This window comes from Myotis lucifugus, unplaced genomic scaffold (assembly GCF_000147115.1).
Source record: "Myotis lucifugus unplaced genomic scaffold, Myoluc2.0 scaffold_424, whole genome shotgun sequence".
Classification (NCBI taxonomy): Eukaryota; Metazoa; Chordata; class Mammalia; order Chiroptera; family Vespertilionidae; genus Myotis; species Myotis lucifugus.
Window position 1 is genome coordinate 327,861 of NW_005871472.1, and position 23,184 is coordinate 351,044.

General features: G+C 44.4%; 1 protein-coding gene across 9 annotated transcripts in view; it reads right to left on the reverse strand.

The window, feature by feature from the left end:
* Nucleotides 1–23,184, reverse strand: part of CLTA (clathrin light chain A) — a 43,740-nt gene that overhangs the window by 12,154 nt on the left and 8,402 nt on the right. For 4 of the 9 annotated variants that reach the window (XM_023744020.1, XM_023744021.1, XM_023744018.1 and 1 more), the window contains exons 2-4: nt 20,609–20,646; nt 18,424–18,541; nt 13,701–13,812 (exon numbers count right to left, since the gene is read on the reverse strand). In XM_023744020.1, the coding sequence (XP_023599788.1) occupies nt 13,701–13,812; nt 18,424–18,541; nt 20,609–20,646 (268 nt within the window). Of the gene's footprint in view, nt 1–6,828; nt 7,276–8,236; nt 8,273–9,414; nt 9,469–13,700; nt 13,813–18,423; nt 18,542–20,608; nt 20,647–23,184 lie in introns of those variants that run through there. The other 5 variants (XM_006102688.2, XM_006102690.2, XM_006102689.2 and 2 more) reach the window with 5 other exon arrangements.

Below are 23,184 nucleotides of genomic sequence, written 5' to 3' on the forward strand. Positions count from 1 at the left end.
AGCATTATTAGATAACATTTAAAAATATGTTGTGAAATGATCACAGTCTGTCACCATATATATTTATAGCATTTTTTCCCCCTTGGGAAGAGAGCTTTTAAGATCTACTCTCAGCAACAAATATGCGATACAGTTATTAACTACAGTCGCCATGCTGTATATTACATCCCCAATGAATTACTTTGAAACTGGAAATTTATAACTTTTGACTCTTCACCCATTTCACCCACCATCTATCTACCCTCCCACCCCTGGCAACCACCAATCTGTTCTCTATACCTATGAACTTGGTTTGTTGTTATTTTTTAGATTCCACATGTGAGATCAGACAATATTTTTATTTCTTAGTCTGATTTATTTCACTAACATAGTATCTTCAAGGTTCATCCATGTTGTCACAAATGGCAAGATTTTATTTTTTATGGCTGAATAATCATTATCCTATATAATAAAAGCCTAATATGCAAATTGTCCTCTTGAGCGGTCGTTTGACCAGGAGTTCAATCAGAAGACCGGGAGTTCGACTGCTCGCTATGACGTGTGCTGACCACCAGGGGGTTGGGCAGGACATGGCAGGCATTGCGGTGCTGGCAGTGGGCAGCAATAGAAGTGCTGCCGGTCCCGATGGGCCCCAACGAGAGCGGAACCGTGGTGAGATGGTGGAGCAGGTGAGCGCGGTGCCAGGGCAAGGTGGGTGTGAGCAGGGGCCCTATTGCCCCACCGATCACCCCACAGACAGCGACCAGTGGCAGCGGCGGGGGGTGGGGCTGGCTCCCCCGCACTAAGGGAGCTGCCCTGCAGGCGGGATGGTGGAGCAGGTGAGGGGGTGACACCAGGCTAAGGTGGGTGCCAGGTGGGGCTGCAAGGTTAGGGGCACAAGCTGGGGCTGCAAGCTGGGGCTCGATCTCCACAGGTCACCCCAAGGGACCCCAACCATGCACGAATTCGTGCACCGGACCTCTAGAGAGTGTGTGTGTGTGTGTGTGTGTGTGTGTGTATTCAGCACAATTTATCCATTCATCTATCAATGGAAACTTAAGTTGTTTCCATATTTTGGCTATTTTCTATAATAATAAAGGGTAATATGCTAATTAGACCAGACTTCTTTGAGGTGTCATTCTGGATGTCCTTCCTGACAAACCAGGGCAGGAGGAAAGCCAGCCTGGGTCCAGGGTGCCCGCGGGTGGCAGGAGGAGGGAAGCAGCCCGGGTGCTGGAGGGCGGCCGGAGGAGGGAAGCCAGTGCCTGCAGCCGGGGGAAGGAAGGCCTACTCTTGCACAAATTTTCGTGCATCAGGCCTCTAGTTGTAAATAATGATGGAATGGACACAGAGCACATATAACTTTTTGAGTTAGTTTTCTTTAGACACTCAAAAGTGGAATTTCTGTGTTTTATGATCTATTTTTTAAAAAATATATTTTACTGGTTTTTCACAGAGAGAAAGGGAGAGGGATAGAGAGCTAGAAACATTGATGAGAAAGGAACATCAATCAGCTGCCTCCTGCACACCTCCTACTGGAGATGTGCCCACAACTAAGGTACATGCCCTTGGCCAGAATCGAACCTGGGGCCTTTCAGTCCGCAGGCCGACGCTCTATCCACTGAGCCAAACCGGTTAGGGCTTATGATCTATTTTTAATGTTTTGAGGAATCTCTGTACTATTTTCCAAGTGGCTGCACCAACAGTGCACAAGGGTTCTTTGCTTTACATCCTCTCCAACACTCAGTATTTGTCTTTTTAATAATTGCCATTCTAATAGGTGTAAGGTGGTATCTCATTGTGGTTTTGATTTGTATTTCCCTGATGGTTAGTGATGTTGAGCATCTTTTCATGTACCTGTTGGCCATCTGTATGTCTTCTTTGGAAAAATACTTATTCAGATCCTCTTCTCATTTTTTCTTTTTAAATATATTTTATTTTTTACAGAGAGGAAGGGAGAGGGATAGAGAGTTAGAAACATCGATGAGAGAGAAACATCGATCAGCTGCCTCCTGCACACTCCCTACTGGGGATGTGCCCGCAACCAAGGTACATGCCCTTGACCGGAATTGAACCTGGGACCCTTGAGTCCACAGGCTGATGCTCTATCCACTGAGCCAAACCGGTTAGGGCCCTCTTCTCATTTTTTAATCAGATTGGCTTTCTTTGCTATTGAGTTCTATGAGTTCTTTAAACTCAGTTTTGGATATTTACACTGTATGATGCATGATTTGTAAATATTTTCTCTCACTCAGTAGGATGCCTTTTTATTTTGTTGATGGTTTCCTTTGCTGTGTGGAAGCTTTTCAATTTGATGTAGTCCCACATGTTTAGTTTTGCTTTTGTGCCCTTTGCTTTTGGTGTCAAATACAAAAAAAAAAATCATCACTCACCAAGACAGATGTCAAGGAGCTTAACTGTGTATGTTTCCTGTGGAGTTCTGTGGTTTCAGGTCTTACATTTAAGTCATTAATCCATTGAGAGTTAATTATTGTGGTGTATGGTATAAGAGAGTGGTCCAGTTTCCTTGTCAACACAATTTATGAAAGAGGCTGTCCTTTATTGTGTAGTAGAGGCCCGGTGCATGAAAATTTATGCATTGGAGGGGGGGGGTCCCCTCAGCCCGGCCTGCCCCCTCTCACAGTCCGGGAGTCCTCAGGGGCGGGAGGCAACCCTTCCATCAGGGGAAGGCGACGCCCCCATCACACCTCTGCTGCTGCTACTGCTGGCAGCACAAGCCTTGGCCGGCCCTGGTGACCTGAGCCTCGGGCGGCCCTGGGCGGCTGGGCAGCCGCCATCTGAGGCTTGTCTGTGCCTCAGGCCCACCCTGGGCAGCTGAGGGTGGGTCTGGCCGCATTGCGTGCCTGCCGCCACCCCCCAGCAGCGCTGAAAGGACTGGGGGACTCCGGCAGGGCTGAGGGGACTGGGCGCTGCCATCTTTGTGACGTGTGATGGTCAGTTTGCATGTTCCCTTTATTTGATATGATTGTTGGCTTCTTTGATGTAAGTTAATTGACCATACATGTGTGGGTTTATTTCTGGACTTTCTATTCTGTTCCATTGATATATGTATCTGTTTTTATGCCAGTACCATACTGTTTTAATTATAATCGCTTTGTAATATAGTTGGAAATCAGGGAGCTTGATGTCTCCAGCTTTGTTCTTTCTCAAGATCCCTTTGGCTATTCAGGATCTTTTGTAGTTCCATGTAAATTTTAGGGTTGTTCTATTTCTGTGAAAAATGCCAGTGGAATTTTGACAGGGATTGCACTCAATCTGTAGAATGCATTGGGTAGTATGGATATGTTAATGTTGTCTTCCAACCCATGAGCACAGAATATCTTTCCTCCCTAGCTGGTTTTGCTCAATGTTTAGAATGTTAGCCTGCAGACTGAAGGATCTCAGATTTGATTCCTGGCACCAGTCAGGCGTGTGCGGTAGGCAATCAACCGATATGTCTCTATCCCATCAATGTTTCTCTCCCCCTTTCCACTCTCTCTAAAAATCAATGGAAAAAATATGCTCTGGTGAGGATTAACAAAAAAATATGTTTCCATTTATTTGTGTCTTCTCTAATTTCTTTCACCAGTGTCTGATAATTTTCAATGTACAGATCTTTTACTTCCTTGATTAAATGCCTAGGTATTTTCTTTCTTTTTTTAAAAATATATTTTATTGATTTTTTACAAAGAGGAAGGGAGAGGGATAGAGAATCAGAAACATCGATGAGAGAGAAACGTCGATCAGCTGCCTCCTGCACACTCCCTACTGGGGATGTGCCCGCAACCAAGGTACATGCCCTTGGCTGGAATCGAACCCAGGATCCTTGAGTCCACAGGCCGACGCTCTATCCACTGAGCCAAACCGGTTAGGGCGGTATTTTCTTTTTAATATTGTTGTAAATGGGATTGTTTTCTTAATTTCTCTGATAACTTATTAGTATATAGAAACAAATTTCTATACATTGATTTTGTATCCTACAATTTTCCTGAATTCATTTATTCTAACAATTTTTTGGTGGACTCTTTAGGGCAGTGGTTCTCAACCTTCCTAATGCCACGACCCTTTAGCCCTTTGCACTCCGCTGTCCCCTCTCAGGGGACATCGGAATTCTAGCATATCACTCGGATGTCCCCTCTCAGGGGACATTGCAGTTTATTAGTGATTACGGGGAATTGAGTTATTTCAACGCAACTTTTTGAGACATGCATGTTTCCCTGAAGTTTTATCTTGAAATGGAACAAGAAATTAAATCAAAATATCGTAAAATTACTAAGATATATACAAGAAATGTCAGCGGGTTTTGTGTCGGATTAAACAATAAACTACATATTCCCGATGTGGGACAAAGAAAACGGGACTGCATTGTGTGTTCAAACAGGAAAACACCTGGTGGCAGGCGTCAAACCACTTATTACTGTCAAACATGCACTAATCAGCCTGCAATGCATATTGGGGAGTGTTACAAAACTTATCATACTGTACAAAATTATAAACAATAAAATATTTTTTTTGCAAATATACATTCCTCGATGTCACCCAATTCATATAAGTCCAATATCATTATAATACGTTACTTGGTTCCAAAATTATACTAAATAATATGAGGGTCTGTAAATGCACGTTTCCGCCGCAAAGTAGCGTCGAGTAGCTGGTAGCCAATGTCCAGAATGGTTCGGAGTGCAAAGGGTTAATACAGTTCCTCATGTTGTGGTGACCCCCAACCATAAAATTATTTTTGTTGCTACTTCATAACTGTAATTTTGCTACTGTTATGAATCGTAATGTAAATATCTGATATGCAGGATGTATTTAGGCGACCCCTGTGAAAGGGTTGTTCGACCCCCAAAGGGTTCTCGACCCACAGGTTGAGAACCGCTGCTTTAGGGTTTTCTATATATATCATGTCATTTACAAATAGTGACAGTTGTAGTTTTTCCTTTCCAATTTGGATGATGCCTTTTCTTTTTCTTGCCTAATTGTTCTGGCTATGACTTTTCAGTACTATGTTGAATAACATTTAAAATTTGACATAAAAAGCAAAGTGGCCCCAAGAAAGCGGTTTGAAACTAAATGTTGAACACTCAATGAGACCATGGGAACAACTTCCTCCTTTTTATGTAGCCCTATGTGGGTAATGTAGACTTTAGAAGCAATCCCAACTTACTATTGATTGCTGTGTCACAAGCCACCTTAAAACTTAAGAGGCTTAAACAATAATCACTCTGTCATGGTTTCTATGGGTCAGGAATTTGGGAAAGGCTCTCGTTGGCAATTCTAATGCAGGGTGTCTGATGTACTTCCAGTTAGTACCTGGAGCTGGAATAGCAGGAGGCTGGAATACTAGCGACTGGCCAGGCACCTCTCTCTGCTTGTAGTTTCAGGGCCTCTCCATGTAGGTTGGTTTGGGCTTCCTCACAGCATGTCAGCCTCAGGGTGATGCTCAAGGACCACCAGAGCTTGTGTTCCAACAAATCAGCTGGCAAGCTGCATTGCCTGTTATGACCTAGACTTGGAAGTCACATGGCATTACTTTTGTCATATTATCCAGTCACCTCTTGATCTGGAGGATGTCAGAGACTTTACTGACATTTTACAACTGTCACATTCACCTTAAGAAGCCCATTTGGTATGGAAGGCAAGACCAGTCCAGATGGCACCATCAGAATAACACCAAAAGGTAAGCTGTGGGCATAGAGGGCCATGGGTGCTCAGGGGAAGGAGTAAGGGAAGGCATTGTAGAGGTGTCCTTTAAGCTAATTCTTAAACTGGATTTTGACATGTTGAATGGCATTAACAAGGCCCAGAAGTAACAAATGGTAAACGACAGTGAGTGATTGCTCGATTGCAATCCAGGGTGGCTAATGGGAAGAAATGAGTAAAGAGGCCAGGTGGGCAAGATCAAGAATGCCCAGCTAAGAAGCTTGGAAAGGGGAGGTAGGCAGAAAAATAATTGCGGCTCCTCTCCCCTCAGACATAACTACAGTGGGAGTGTTGGTGGACTTTCCTTCTTGGCAATGGCAAGACTACCCCCTCCAGAGTGTGGTATCAACAGGAGTTTATGTCAATTTCCAACTTGGAAATATCAGGTAAATAAGCAGATTTCGGTAATATGGCTTTATTAGTTACTTGAACCATCACCAATGTGACCGATTCTGAGGGCACATAACAAATGTGTTGATGCCTGAATAGAACACAGCCTCCTAGAAGCATCTGTTGTGTTGAGCAGGGTGGTCTAGAACTTTCTGTGCTGGAAATATTCTATAATCTGTGCTGTGCCATACGGATAATACCTAACCACATGTGCCCCTGAGCATATGAAATATACCAGGACTAGAATGTGTTTTTAATTTTAATTAACTCTAATTCAAACAGCCACATGTGTCTACTGTATTAGCCAGCAATTAGATAAATATTTGACACCAGAGATATGAATATGAGCAAAGTGCTACGGGGATCCAGAGTAATGGGGCTAGTCACACACTAATGCCGCCCTGACTCAGGTTTACTGGCTGGAGCCAAAGGAGTAAGGTCTCACTATAGTCTATGTACCCCCAGAGACGCCGCCACTGAAATATACCATCCAAGACCCTAAAGTAAGGGATGGACAAGAGCCATCTGGGAGAAAATATATAGGTTGGTGAGGGGTTAACTTTTAGCCTGGGAACTCCCTTTCCAAATGGAAACTTCAAAGACAATAGAAACTTGGAGCTATTTTAGTTGAAAGCAGGGGTGGAGGCCCAATGACTGTGCTGCCTCGGCCTTAGAAATGACAAAAGTAAATTCTTCATTCCTTTGAACCTCACTCCAAACTGCAGCACATCTTGAGATCAATAATGAAGCTACATGTTTATTGTTCAAAACAAATTTATTCTCAGAATAATGCACAAAAAGCACAGGTTGATGCTACCGTGGGAGGCTTCCCTCCCCCTGCTGCCACCTCCCCCTCCTCTCTGCCCGGGAGAACACAGTTGAAGGAAGAAACATGCAATCACAAACAATGAGTAACTCTAAAGACAAAAGGTTTGGTCCAAAAGAACTCAACATGATTAATCCAATTAGGTGAAGAGCTTCACTGAGTAGGATTAAGATATTGCAGACGTAGTGTTTCACAGCGTGGCTCTTCAGTGCACCAGGGGGGCCTGCTTGAGGGAGATGAGGACAGAGCGCATGCGGGAGACGTCTTTGGCCTGCTTGCTGGACTTAGGGTTAAAGTCACACAGCCGGGCCACCCGTTCCCACTCAGTGCCTGGGGATGACTCGTCAATGTCATTTACAAAGGCTTCTTCTGCTGCCCTGGAAGCAACAACAAAATATGTTGGTTTAATGTAGAATCCCGTGAGCTGCCTGGTGGCTGCCTTGTTCTAGAAGCGACTGCATCTTCATGCCTGACTTAATGGCATTCTGGTTTTCTAAGGAATCACAGCCCTTGGCCCAGGTCAGAGTCGAGAGCAGACACGTGGCCAGCTCTCCTAGGCACAAGGTGCCTGGACTGCTGTGTAAAATGTTGGAATACAGGTGTTTGGTTTCAGGGCTCCTCTCTCTGTGTCTGTCTCTGCTGATACAGAGCATTAAAAAAGCAAGTCCTTAGCCAGCTACACAATGCTTTCTTTAACAAAAGCAAAGCAGCAGGCCTGTCAAGAACTTGAACAGTAGTTTATGTTGGGCTGTGCTAAGTTTCAAGTAAATTTAGACTTCTAAAAAGCCCACAACTCATTGCGCTACAGCTTCTGGATTTATTCCTAAGGCTGGAGAGAAACAGGGTACATCAGAGGGAATTCAAAACAAGCTCCCATGCTAGCAGGCATTAGAGACTAGAGCCATTCTGGAAGGGGTTTGTTAGGACATTCTCCAGTTCAGCCATTTCCCCTCCAGCCAGGTACCTTGGACCACACCGAGGGCACACGTGGCAGGGGTGGGCACCCAGGGGCTGGAGAGCCAATCAATGTTAGGTGCTTTTTGGTAGGATGCTGCTCTAACATTCTTTCAGTCAAGGTCAGCCCACCCCCACTTGGGAACCTGCTGGTGGGAGCTATAGCTCAAAAGGACAGTGGTTAAGAAGAGGGAAGACACACTATATTCATCTACTTCAACAAGCATCACGGGCAAAGCAGAAGCAATGGAGATGACTGGTCTGTGGGGACAAAGGGTTGCACTCACAGGGATGGCCGTGGCAAACACTGCTGAAGCCAGAGCCACTACAGACTGCAACTGCAGAGCACACACAGTTAGGGGCAGTGAGAAAGATTTACTTAACTGTTCTAGGCTGTAGCAAGGATGGCTTATGTTTGTGCTTAAAGGTGAAGAGAAGAAAAGAAACAAGGAGAGAAACTTTAGGTCAGATATAGAAAATGAGAATGAGCTCAATGCAGATGGTCAGTAAGCTAGACATGCCCTTGCCACTCTATTTATGATTGGGAACGTGCAGCTGGCTTTGCTGGGCCACCCTGCTGCCCAGCAAACCCAGATTCAACCTTTCTAGTCTCCATTTCTACTCCAGAGAGAATGTGCAAAAATCAAATCCAACACCACCTGTAAGTCCAGCATTTCACAAGTCTCGTTGCAAATACATCTGGGGGCCCAGGAAACCCAGTTTTGTCTTCTACCAGGATGAACATCTCAAGGCTCTAGGCCTCTCAGCCTGTTGTCCACCCTCCCCACAAATTCCTCTCTTCCTCCATTTCACTTTCATGTTTCTTCACTCAAAATCTAGTCCTAACATTTAAGGAGGAAACAGCAAGAACAGTTTCCAAGTCTTCAACAATACTGCTTTGATAACATGAACCCCTAAAAAAAAACTTCCAGAGAAGATGCAATTTTCTTTGGGGAGAAAAGCCAAAGTGGCTCGTATCAGACAGCTTTGGCTACCTTGACCTTGAAGCTGGGGCCTCTCTGAGCAAGGGTGAGGGAACAGGGCATCACAAGGTGGCAACTAAACCATTTCTGACATATAAGACCATAGAGAAATCATTACAGGCCCCCATCAGAGACAACCCCCTCTGCCCAAGGGAGAGGCAACCAACTCCACATTCTTCGAAGAAACCACGTGTAGAAAATACTGCCCCGGCTGGTTCCTAACCAGGACATCTACCTCTCCTCCCCACCCAGGGCAGGGGCGTAGTGGTGGCAGCAAGAGGTCAGAGCCCTCCAGTCCCAGAGTCTTCCCAGACAAGATCACAAATGACCCACATTTTGAAAGGGAGTCAGCTTCCTTCTGTCCAAAACCCCGAATATGAAAAATGGCAATCAGAGTTGTAGGAAGTCATGATTCTGCAAGACAATCATTGGATCATACCCCAGCTTATCACCTATTAGCCCCCGAAGTGCCAGTTTGAAATAATTTAAAAAGCAAAGCAACTTGTGGCATAAAAGGTGCATTAACTCTAAATGAAAAGTAGAATCAAAAAAGGAAAAGGAATTAGTTTTGCAACATACACATAACCAATCACGTCAGCGAAGGGTTGTTTGTAGAAAGCTTCATCTGCCACCCTAGACAGCAAGAGATCCAAAAGGCAGGCAAGCAGGCAGGAAAAAAGAGAGAACATTGAGAAGCAGAAACATCTCAAATCCACAATAGAGGCACAACTTCTCTGGGAAAGCTGTTCCCATGGCTCTATCCTAACCCAGCAAGGGTTCCAGCGCTGGAGACTCCAGCAGGCACTGTTTCCTGCTGGCCTGCTCCACGGGGATTCTCCCTTTGCCTTCCCTCAGCCACAACAAGCATTTCTTAAGAACCTACTTAGGGGCTAAGCCCGTTTACAGTCACTATGTTGGTTCAGTTCTCAACCTCAGCAACCTAGGACATATTAAATGTTCTCACCTCGCTTTACAGATGAGGTAATGGAAGCCTACAGATGAAGCAACTTATTCAGCAGTAAGAGGCAACGGGCAGAACTCCCAACCAAAGCTGCCTGGCTCTTTTCACTGCATATTAATACTTCCCAGCTGGTGTGAGCCATGTCACCCCCCTGCCAGGCTCAGTAACTATCACCGGGTGTACCGGACAAGCTAGGTCCCAAAGTCAGTTTTTTCTTGGATTATCCAATTACTGCTTCCCCACACTGGCTGGGTGGGATCAATTTCCAGTATCTTAGGAACCCATATGGCCACTTCAAAATTCCCACCTTAGAGAAAAAAGCAGCTGGAGGCAAGTGGTCTGGTGGAAAGAACTGCAGATTAGGGTCTGGCTCTGGGTTACTGTGTCCCTGAACAGACTGACTGCCTGTTCAGTCCATGCCAGACTTGACTGCTTTAACGAGGTGAGGCCCGGAAGCCAGCACTTAATTCTTTCCTAACTCTTACATCAGGAATGTATCAGAATGGCAGGGCTCCGAAACAAAAAGGAAAGGGCAGAATGCTGAGTGGAGGAGTTGACACCACAGAGGACAGGCTGCCCACCTCGTCCACTGTGGGTGGGCAGGGAACCTCCCTCAAGGAGCCTTGCCCTGTCCTTTGCCAGGTCAGTTTGGGACACAGGCGTGGAAGGGACATTTTTTTTAAAGGACAATCATGCCTGGTTATTAACAAACACATATTTATTTGAAGGGAAATGCTAGTGATTTTTTATTTTTAAACTCACACATACCCTTTCTTCTTTACCATTTTGGATTATATATAGAAGTGTTCTGTGGAAATTTAAAGAAAGCAAAAATAACAGCAAGATTGTAACTCGCAGTGAGTCAGTAGGAAAACAGTTGTTTATGGACAAAATAAGTGTGAGGGAAAGGAAAGGTAGGCCAGCTTGTAAACCCATAATCCTTTTAGTTTACACAAGGACTAAACCTAATCAATTTCAACTGTGTTTTACTTCTGCTGGAAGAAAATAAAGGTTTAATGACTCCTGTCAAGGCATCACTAAGACAACAAAAGCCTGAATATCAGGCTTTGGCTCCTTTGCAGCTAGCCCCAAAAGAGCTGGTCTGTGACAGCACTGCTCTGTCATGATTACAGATCCAGGACAAATGGAAAATCTCATACAACAAACACAGCCGGCCCTCCACCTGCTTGTTCTTCACCCCCCAGATAGAGGGGCCTCAGAGCAGCAATCCTCAGGCAGGCAAGGCAGGAAGGGGCTCAGGGAAGCCTGGGAGAGGGGAGGGGGAATGCTTTCGGGCATCTGAGGAGGCTGATACTCACGAGGGCATGGAAAAATGTTTGCCTCACTGAGCATCACGGATTCCCCAAACTTTTATAAGCCTTGAGAAAAGTGAAGCTAGGTCAGTACCAAAGCTACCTATAAAAGGGGAAATGTTTGTTATGGTTTAGGAAGGGACATGGTCTGGGGTTGTTCTACAGGAAAAAACTCCTCTGGCTCCTGTGAAAAGAGAATTCTTTTCCATGTACTGTCCCTTAATTCATGGCTCTTGTGCAGTGACATTTAGGCCCCAACTCAGGATAAAAGGAGGGAGATGCAGTCTGAGGACTGACAGACTAGAGATGCTGTGACAAGGTCTGTTGACTGTTGTCTGCCCCCTGCACGGTGCCTGGCACAGATGTGCTCTGAAGGCTTCAACGGAGGCATCTGCAAGCAGGAAGCCTGAGATACTTGCATTAAAATAGGCCCTTGCTACCCTGAGTCTCCTCTTTCAAACTTCCCTGCCTTATCCTTGTGGTCCCCCTTAAAACATCCAGTTGCTGCAAAAATCACCCAGTAAAAATGAGAATGCTTGAATTGAGCACCCTCGTTTTCTTTCCTCAAAATATTCACTATTTACCTGTAGACAGACAATGAGAAAGATAAGTCACTTTAAACAGATAATTGAGACTTCTTTAGTCCCATGCGACTCTAATGTTTGAGTCGAGCTTAAATGGGGGAAGGGAGAGCCATAAGCAATGTCGAAATCTCCAGGGGAGGGTGTATGCCATTGGAAGAAGTCCCCAAAGCGGTTCTACAATGGCTTCCACCTTAGCCACTGAAGAATTGGCGTGAAGTGTAAAAACCATCCCTGGATCCTTGGTGACAGTGGCTAGTGTGGCACTAGCTTTTCACACTGAGGGTCAGCCCTGTCTGTGCTGCAAGGCTTCTACAAGGCAAGTGATCTGATTTCTAAACAGTTCTACATTTCCAATGAGTGGTAAGTTTAACTCTCTTCCTCTCTCTGGTACCTGAAATTCATCTCTGAGACTATCCAACCCAACATCCTCAAATTCAACGTAAAGAAAAGTACACCAAGGCCTAAATCAATGCCCAGATGGACTAAACCTTTAAGACTCAGCTCCTAAAAACAGGTGTAATCAGTTTCTTCAAGGACAACCGATTCTGTATACAGACAGAAGGGATTCAGTTTAGCAAAACTGGCTTGAAAAAATTTCTGCAATGGGAAACCTATCCCCAGCATAATATTTTAAGTCTGAGAATCTGAAAGTCAACTTGCTTAAGCCTCAGGGACCCTGAACAGGGAGGGTCAGCCCAGTTTTGCCAAATACTTCAGAGCAGACTGATAGGCTAAGGCAACGCACTAGGGTAAACAGCATCTATACAAAGCACCCACTCATCTCTCTTTAGAGCTGTGAACTCACAGCTGGGGGAAACCGTCTTGAATAAGGAAAAGATAAAGAGGCCTGGCCTGTCAGCACTTCAAAGCGATCACAAGCTCAGCAGAAGCCCCCAACCTGAGAGCAGTCCCACCACACTTATCCCAGAACTTCAAATGGAACCAGTAAGCACAGAGAATGCATCCGCCACAGGAAGGTGGCCAGGACAGAGGCTCAAACCTGGCATCTGAGGGGCAAATGACAGAACCAAGGATGGCCAACAGGAGATCACTGAAGACTGCTACATAAACAGTCCATCTGTTCTACCAGGGTTGCCCCACAATGGCACTGGCTGGCAAAGCCATCAGCTCCCTCTTTTTTGGCAAATTTCCATATAATAGAGCTGACAGAGAGATGGGCACTTAAACCCACTTCTGCCTCTGAGGATAGAAGCCTAAGACTCTTTACCTTGAAAATTAAAACTATCCCCCAAACCTGTCTTTATACTGAAGTGAGTGAAGTCAATCCAGCAGGGAAAGCAAGCCCACGGACACCGTGGCGAGCAGCGCTGCCTCTGCCTCTCTGAGCCAATTCCTCATGGACGCTAGGCATGCAGCATCAAGGACACAGCTACTGGTCAGTGGGGATACGAGAATGTTTCCTCCGACGACTCAAGAGCATTTTTTTAAAAGTCAACTCAAGATTTTTTTAGACACAAATAAATACCCAGAGAACCCTTAATTCTGAAGTCGCTGTGTTGGACGACCTTCTTTGGCTACCTAATTACCAATCACATTTCCCCGCTAACAGACTCCTCTGTGAAGCAGCTTTCAGAGGGCAGGGTTGTAGTTAGGGGATACAACATGATGAAATGTATCATTTCCAGCGGACTAAGATCCTGGTATTATAGTCATGAAACGGCCTTTCATTTCAGGGTTACATCTTTATACATGGACCTGATCCATGAAATAATTTTTCCTCTGCTGTATCGTACCATTACAGGTGGTACATATGAATCAAACTCTTGGTTGAAGAGCTAAACTCACTATAACTGGGAAGGCTACCAGCTAAATTATGCTCACATGAACCAAGAGACTTGCAACCTTTATTTCAAGCGTTTTTCGAAAACCTGCGAACACATTTCACACTAAAAGCGTTATTAGCAGCTGAGAACCTGTCCTGGCTTTGGAAATGGATTTGACTCAATCTTGGAATACAAGCTGTGCCAAGAAGCACCATGGACTAACCTGTTGTTTGCTTTTGTTTTTTGTAACTGCTCATCCTGCCTCGCATACCACTCTTCCAGCTCCTTTATTGCTTTTTCTTTCCACTCTGCTTCTTGCTTCCGAGAGTTGGCATCTTTGAAAGAAAGGAAAAATGATACAAATGAAACAAAACCTGTGCAAATGTATATTGGGAGAATAGTCAGGAGAGAAGAAAAAATTCTATTTTTCCCTGTTTGTACATCCAGCTCTTGCTCAGCGATTCTATCCAAGGTGTTTCACCACATTTTATCCCAGTCCACTGACACTATCACTAGTTGGTAGTTTGTTTTTGGTTTTTTCTTTAGGACTTTAGGAGGGGCGGGGGGGGGGGGGGGTGGCACAAGAGCGGAAATACTGACTTTTAATAGAAACAAGCCTTTGGGGGCACCAACTAGGGAAAAAGCAATTACAGATTTTTTTTTTTTCTTTTTTGGTTAATTCTCATGGAGGATATTTTTTCCAGTGATTTTTGAGAGGGAGGAAGGGGAACTGAAAGAGAGAAAGAGAGAAACATTGCTGTGAGAAAGACACATCAATTGGTTGCCTCCCACACATGCCCTAAGGGGATCGAAACCCCTGGCCAGGAATCCAATCCACGACCCTCTGGTGTGCAGGCCGACACTGTAACCACTGAGGCACACTGGTCAGGGCTATAGATGATTCTTTAACAATGCTGCCAATATTAGTTCAGGGATGGCTATTCATATTAGATAGTCCCTTTTTAAAAAATGTATTTTTGCTTTCAGAGAAGAAAGGGGAGGGAGAGAGAGATAGAAACATCAACGATGACAGAGAACCATTGATCGGCTGCCTCCTGCACGCCCCACACTGGGGAATGAGCCTGCAACCCAGGCATGTGCCCTGACCAGGAATTGAGCTGTGCCCTCCTGGTTCACAGGTTGATGCTCAACCACTGAGCCATGCCAGCCAGGCCATATTAGATAATCTTTTAACAAAATCTCACAATTTATATTCCACACCTGAGGTTGACAATTAATTGTTCTATAAAACACAAGATGGCACTCTCTTAACTAAATATGGTAGAAGCACCTCTATGAAGCAGGATGCTATTAGGAAAATTACCAGAGGTAGAGATTTAGGAACCAGGGAACAGTAGAATATAGATGTTCGAGTTAGGAGGACTGCAAAATATTTATCTCTGCTTAGACTGCACAGTGAGTTTGTGACAGAGCTAAAGAGAAACTCCAGTGGAGTGAACTGCAGGGCGTTGGGGATCATTATTAGCAGTTATTCACAAAGGTTCCAGAAATTAGAGAAAATGCACACCCAGCAGGAAGTTTTTCGGGTTTAAATATGGGTTTTCCTAACATTTAACTAAAATAAAGAGACACATGTCAGTAGATAGTGGGAGAAAAGGCAGTGTGTCACAGCCACTGCCGCAGTTGACACCTCAAGTTACCCAGATACTTCACTTGAAAACATGCTCTTAAGGACATCCTTTCTCATTTAATCTTTACAACAATCCCAAGAAAGTAAACTGTAGTCTCATAGTCAGCAATGAGAAAAACTACAGCTCAGAAAGTGAGAAATCTTTATAAAGGTTACAGTGAGTGACAGAACCAAGACTCAAACCCAGGTCTGGCTGTAAAGCTCACATATTCTTACTTCATTATGCTGCCTCCAAGGGCGGGACAGAAAGGGAAGCAAGCCAAGAAATAATCTTACGATGGAACTGAAGGTGGTAGCCACTGGTCCAGACTACAGTTTGGACAGTGTAGAGCCAGAGCCCACCCTGTAATTAGTATCCTCAAGGGGGAGAGTATAAAGCAGTGGTGATGACAACCATTCAAGGGAAGAAATGAAGCATTTGAGGGCATTTTAGGGACTCTGCAAAAAAATGTCTTGTAGAAACAACCTGCAGAAAGCAGCAACTGCTAGAATCAGCCTACCAGCATCTAAAGACTCCAAGTTTCACATTATAAAAGAACTTTCGCCCTGTTATCTAACTTATCAGAAGGTGACCTATTGCTCGGAGGATAATTATTTTACTCAGATTTTCCACTGATGACTCAAGTAGATAAACTTCTGGTGCATGTCTGTCCACGTCACTAAGTGTATGCGGAATGGAGGGTGCTATGATGCAATGGGAGATGCTGAGGGTTGCCAGTGCCATGGGGGCAAGAAACTGGAAAATACTATTTTCAAAATGCAAGGTCTCCTTTTCAAGACTGGTGAGATTACTTCCAAAAAATTACCTTTTGATTGAGGAGTATTTTCTTTCTGTGTAGTCTGATAACTTTTTAAATGTTATTACATAGTAGGAATAAAATATCATGGAAATTTACTCAAATTTTTGTCTAAATAAAAACTGTTGCCGAAACCGGTTTGGCTCAGTGGCTAGAGCGTCGGCCTGCGGACTGAAAGGTCCCGGGTTCGATTCCGGTCAAGGGCATGTACCTGGGTTGCGGGCACATCCCCAATAGGAGATGTGCAGGAGGCAGCTGATCGATGTTTCTCTCTCATCGATGTTTCTAGCTCTCTATCTCTCTCCCTTCCTCTCTGTAAAAAATCAATAAAATATATTTAAAAAAAAAACTGTTACCATCTGTACAAACTGTAGGTTCTGCATAAAACAGTCCTTTAAATTGTCTTCTTTTACAGATTTATGAAGTGACACTGGCAATAAGAATTTAGAATTCTTAAACGTTTAGCTTGCTGAGACAACTATCCAAGCCATAATACAATCTCTGAGTATGGAAGAGAGAAGAGGGAGGGAGGGATAAAGAGTCCCCTTAGAAAGCAGGGCACACTGACAGCTGTCTCCTCTGGCCATCCTCATTACTATTCACAGAAAAGCAAATTATTTCACAACAGCCAGTAACTAAGCTGCATACCATTGACACTGGTTCTCTATTCTTAGCATTTTGTGCCTTCTCACAGTTCTTGCAAAGAAAAAAGGTGAAAATGAAGAAACACCTAGTTCATGGATCAATTTAATTCAGTTAGAATGTAAGGTCAAATGTTTGACTTCCCTCAGGAAGATATCTTCAGTTAAGAAGACAATACACTTCATGGAATATTTCCCAAATGTTCAATTTGATAATCGAAGAAGAAAATGCAATTTTCACAGACACTAAAGTGAACACTCTCCACGAACAAGACAACTTTGCTAAACTTTGGGAAAAGAGAAAGTTGGGTTCTGTAACATGAAAAATATCTAGTAGTAGCAATACCAGTTAAGTCCTGCCTCTAAGCCTACTAAGAAGAGCTATACAAAGAATAAGCAAGGGCTGAGGCTGCCGGCACCATGAAGACCTATTTTCATCTATCTAAAGCTGTACCCTCCAGTAGAGTAGCTATTAGCCACATGTGGCTATTTAAGTTTATTAAAATTAAATGAAATTTAAAATTCAGTTTCTCAGTCATACAAGCCACATTTAAAGTGCTCTATAGCTACATGTGGCTAGTGGCTGCCACACCGCACAGCACAGATACAGAATATTTCCGTCACCACAGAAATGACTAGTGGATAGTGCTGTAAACGTTCAAACATAAGTGTCCCAGTATTTTGAGTCACATAAATTGGGCTGGAGAGGCAACAGATTTTACATTAATTGCCTGTGTTATCAGGGTCACATCCCTTCCTATTTCTAGGTGTCAGTTACCCCACCTGAAAAATGAGTCATATTTTTACGAGTTCAGTGGTGTCTAGGAAGAAATAATGCTGACACTGTGGTTATAGAGAAGAATGTTATATTTCTAGATTTACAATAAAATATTTAGGCATGAAGTATATGATGTCCGTCTCTTAAAATGGACCAGAAAAAGTATGTGATTGTGTATTTACAATACACGTATCTTCTTTGAACTATTCTGTTGGAAATTTTAATAAAAAGCTGAGAAAAAAAAAATACCCACACTCTGCCATAACTCTCTAACCCGAATATACAGATACCAAGTCTCTCCTGATCTTGCCCAACAGCTGACACTTCATGTACACAGAGAGCCCTTCACATTAGGCCAGGCTGGCTGGCGCTGATCTTCGGCTCAGCCTGCCTAACGAGATGGTGTATACTAAATGCAATGGGGCTGAAGGGATGGGTATGGACTCTGAAACAGGGCAGACTTAAGCTGAAATTCGGACTCTACTTCTTATCTGTGTGATTAAAAAACTTACTCTACCTATGCTTTTCACTTTCCTCACCCATAAAAGTGTAAAAACTTACCTTTCAGGGATATGAGGGTAAGAAAAACAAATTGTATGTTTTCTAACAGCTCACATTTTCCTCTTAAGCGCTACTTCAAGTTTACAAAGCGCTCTCATAAATACCATTGCAGAATTCCCGGGGGATTGGTAACACCGATCTTACTCCTCTCAGATGAAGAAACAGATTCTGCAAGGTTTGTGCAAGAAAGTGTGCACAGTTGGTAAGGGCTAAGGCTGAGCCTTAAACCCAGTCTTCTCACTCCAAGTCCACGGCTCCCTTCCCTGGCACCACTCTGCTCTTCGTGAGAGGAGAGGATCTACTTGCTGCTTTCTGGGCTGCCCTAATCCTTACACAATAGCCTGTCATTAAGGATCTCCACATGAGTAGTCTGGTGACCTTCAGGTTTAGAAAGATTAACGTCCCAAACACCAGACAAGGACATAATGGCTAATGCAAGTGACAAAGGAATAAAAGGAGAGTCAAGGTCAACTATTCCACTGAAAACAGATACCCAAAGACAGAAAGGGATTCCTTACCAAGGGCTTCCAAGCGTTCCATTTGCTCTTCTCTCCATTTACGGATACTTTCAGGCTCTGATTGCAATCGATCCACTTGTGAAATAGCTGCGTAACTGTCTGTTGGACCATTACTCTCCTAACACAAAACATAATTGTACTCTATCAGTACCAAAAACTCCTTCCTGAAATGCACTTCATCCAAGTTAGAACCCCTGGTTATGTACAGCACTAAAGATGGTTAAAATGTTGAAGGATGACCTTAATAGCAATAACACAACCTGATAGGGAGCTTTCAACATTACCACACTTAATCCTTACCGCCCAGGAAGAGGCAGAGTAGTTGTTATCCTATCTGTTAATAAATGGGACATGCGTGGGAGATAGGAAAGTCAGGGAGGTGAGTAATGGAGTTACTGGGAAACACTGTTATCAGTTTTGGTTTCCTGACCTGACAGAGATTATGTGGTATTTTCAAAGTAACAAAGGTAAGTACATAGTAGAGTAAGGCTTAGACCTTAAGACCTAAATGCTATTATACAATGCAGGAAATAGGTCACTTAATACCATCTTCATCAAAATATAGTGAATTTGAGAAGAGTCCAAAAGAAAATGTATAGTTACACATCAAGGAAAAAAACAAAAAGGCAGGCAATCATGAGGCATGCCTGCACGTGCGCAGACTGCTCTTTATAGTGGGTTAGATTTGGGAGCTAATAAACTGACAAAAACTCAAACAGAACTTAATCTTTAGAGAATTATTTCACCGCTTGAACTAGGGATTACCAGTTTAACCTAACTAGACTATCTACAAAGGTGGAAAAAATTATTTAAAGTACTAGTAGTAACTAACTTATTAGTATTTTTCATGTATCAGGAACATAAAAGCTCTTTCCCCAAACACCCTTGCAAAGCAAGTTTTTATTCCCATTTTTTCAGCTTGGGAATTAAACTGAGGCACAAAGAAATGACAGGTCCAAATTCATAGCTAGTAAAGCAGGGATGGGGAATGTTTTTTCTGCCAAAGGCCATTTGGATATTTGTAACATCATTCACGGGCCACAGAGAATTATCAACTTAAAAATTATCTTTTTTCACGGCCAGTGTGGTTCAGTTGGTTGAGCATTGCCCCATGCACCAAGAGGTCACAGGTTCCATTCCTAGTCAGGGCACATGCCCAGATTGTGAGCCTGATCCCCAATAGAGGGAGTACACGAGGCAGCCCATCAGCGTTTCTCTCTCTCCCTCCCTTCCTCTCACTCTAAAATAAAAACATATTTTAAAAAATTAGCCAGCTATATTTGGTCAAACATTTAACTCGCCCCTAATGCTTTGGCAGGGCCAGTTCGGGCCTTATATGGCCTGCTGGCCAGACGTTCCCCATCCCTATAGTAAGGATAAAGCCAGGATCTAAACCCCATTCTACTTCACTCTAAAGGCCAATCTCTAAACCTGGGATCGGAAACTACAAATCAGGAGGCCTGCCACCTGTTTTGTAATTAAATTTTACTAAAACACAGCTAAGCCCATTTGTTTATGTACTGTCTATGGATGCTTTCATATTGTAGCAACAGAGTAGTTTGACAGACCTTATAACTCACAAAGCTTAGTATCTTTACTATGTGGCCCTTTATAGAAAAAGTAAAAATTAGTTTACCCTTGGTTTAAAAGGTTCAAATGCTGGCCCCACCACATACTTACTGCCTTTGTTACTTTAGACCAGCGGTCGACAACCTTTTGGACCTCGTGGACCACCAGTGGTCCGTAGACCACCGGTTGGCGACTGCTGTTTTAGACTACTGATTTAACCTGTGTGCCTCAATTTATTCACCTGTAACCCAGGAATAACAACAGTACAGGTACCTCAGGTTGTTGTGAGAATTAAATAAGTATAAACAGCACATCACAGAGAGTGTTTAAATTCACCGCAGCCGCCATCATCTTCATCATCATAATCATCACCATCAAGGGTAATTTCTTGAGAATAAAGCTGGTTAACACTAGGGCCTGGTCAATAACATTTTAAAAAACAAGCTCTATAAGTCACTTCTCTTCGAATCCTTCTACTTTGGCAGGTAACATACCAGCTATTAATATATCCAGGAAAATCAAGGGAGTGGGGTCCTTCCTAAATCAGTCCACTCAAATTACAGGAAAGGAAGACTCTTGACCACTATAATTCAACACAATTAAGAGTACTCTGTACCTGGTAGTATTCACCATTCATCACTCCATCAACAGCATCTGCAAGACATAAGATTGCAATTTGTCAATCAGGGCTGGTCAAATGCTGAGCCAAAGGTTTACAGAGTAAAATATAGTGTTGTATGCGGTAAGTATTGTAAGTTACTCACCTCCCTCCCTCCCTCTCTCTCTCTCTTATCTAATAAAAGAGAAACATGCAAATTGACCATACATCCCCTACACTCACAAGCCATGTCCACAAGCCACGCCCGCCAGCCAGAGTGACTATATGCAAATTAACCCAACCAAGATGGCGGCCGGCAGCCATGGAGCTGGAGCAAGCAGGAGGCTTGGTTGCCCCGCCGATGGAGGAAGCCAAGTTTCCCGCCTGCCCTGGCCAGCTGTAGCCTCCGCTCAAGGCAACAAAGTTTCAATTATAGAAAATAAATAAACCCCAGATACCTCCTTCCAGCCAGCCTCCACTGGGAGCTTGGGTGGCTGGGGGCTGTGGCCAGCCTGCAAACAGCCATCAGCCCCTCACCCAGGCTGGCCAGGCACCCTAGGGGGGACCCCCACCCTGAAGGGCCTGTGGCCAGCCTGCAAACAGCCATCAGCCACTCACCCAGGCTGGCCAGGCACCCAAGCGGGAACCCCATCCTGATCCAGGACACCCTTCAGGGCAAACCAGCCGGCCCCCACCCATGCACCAGGCCTCTATCCTATATAATAAAAGGGTAATATGCAAACTGACCCTAACAGCAGAACAACTGGGAATGACTGGTCACTATGACACACACTGACCACCAGGGGGCAGACGCTCAATGCAGGAACTGCCCCCTGGTGGTCAGTGCACTCCCACAGGGGGAGCTCTGCTCAGCCACAAGCCAGGCTGACGGCTGCCAGTACAGCGGTGGTGGTGGGAGCCTCTCCTGCCTCCTCAGCAGCGCTAAGGATGTCCGACTGCAGCTTAGGCCTGCTCCCCGCTGGCAAGTGGACATCCCCCGAGGGCTCCCGGGCTGCCAGAGGGATGTCTGACTGCCAGCTTAGGCCCAATCCCCCAGGGAGTGGGCCTAAGCCAGCAGGTGGACATCTCCTGAGGGGTCCCAGACTGTGAGAAGACACAGGCCAGGCTGAGGGACCCCCCCCCGCCCCCCGAGTGCACAAATTTTTGTGTACTGGGCCTCTAGTGTGTGTGTGTGTGTGTGTGTGTGTGTATGCATGTATGTGTATGTTTGTATGTATATGTATGTGTGTGTGTGTGTGTATGTATATATATATATCTCCTATATAATAAAAGCCTAATATGCTAAGTGTCCGGTTGTCCAATCAGCCAACCAATCAAAGCATAATATGCTAATGATATGCTAAGGCCGCGCAACTGCTCACTGACCACCAGGGCAGATGCTCCGACCAGTAGGTTAGCTTGCTGCTAGGGTCTGGCTGATCCAGACTGAGCGAATCGGGCTGCACACAGCCTAGAGCAGTGTTTCTCAACCTTCCTAATGCCGTGATCCTTAATACAGTTCCTCATGTTGTGGTGACCCCCAATTTCATTGTTACAAATTGAACATAATTAACGCATAGTGATTAATCACAAAAACAATATGTAATTATATATGTGTTTTCCAATGGTCTTAGGCGACCCCTGTGAGAGGGTCATTCAACCCCAAAAGGGGTCGCGACCCACAGGTTGAGAACCGCTGCCCTAGAGCCCTCCCGTGGTCCCTCCCCCTGGCCTGCACTCTCCCAATCTGGGCTGAGGGACGTCCCCCCCCGCCCCCAACCAAGTGCACGAATTTCGTGCGCCGGGCTTCTAGTGTATGTGTGTATATATATGTATGTGTGTGTGTGTGTGTGTGTGTACACACACACGTACATATATATACATATACACATATACATATATATGTGTATATGTGTGTATATATATACACACACATACATACACACACACACACATATTATTGATTTCAGAGAGGGAGAGGGAGAGGGAGAGAAACAGCAATGATGAGAACACTGATCAGCTGCTCCTGCACTCCCACACTGGGGATCAAGCCTGCAACCAAGGCATGTGCCCTGACCGGGATCAAACCGTGCCCTCCTGATTCATAGGATGATGCTCAACCACTGAGCCACAATGGCCAGGCTACAATCCAGTCTTACTGACACAATTATTATTTTTATTATATTTTATTGATTTTTACAGTGAAGGGAGAGGGATAGAGAGTTGGAAACATCGATCAGCTGCCTCCTGCACACTCCCTACTGGGGATGTGCCGCAACCAAGCTACATGCCCTTGACTGGGATCGAACCTGGGACCCTTCAGTCCACAGGTCGATGCTCTATCCACTGAGCTACTGGTAGGGCTGACACAATATTATACCAATGAGAAGTCTACTCAGAATATAAAAAATGCTAAGTAGACTAGAGACTATCATCACATAGTACAAATGTGCCACATGCTGACTACTTATTAATATAAGACTAGTAGAAATCACAATCAGATCCATGTTGGGAGGCGACAACGAGATGCATATGGCGCATCTGATGGACTGTGATGGGAGCTTATAGGACTCACAATGCACCCCCGCCATTTA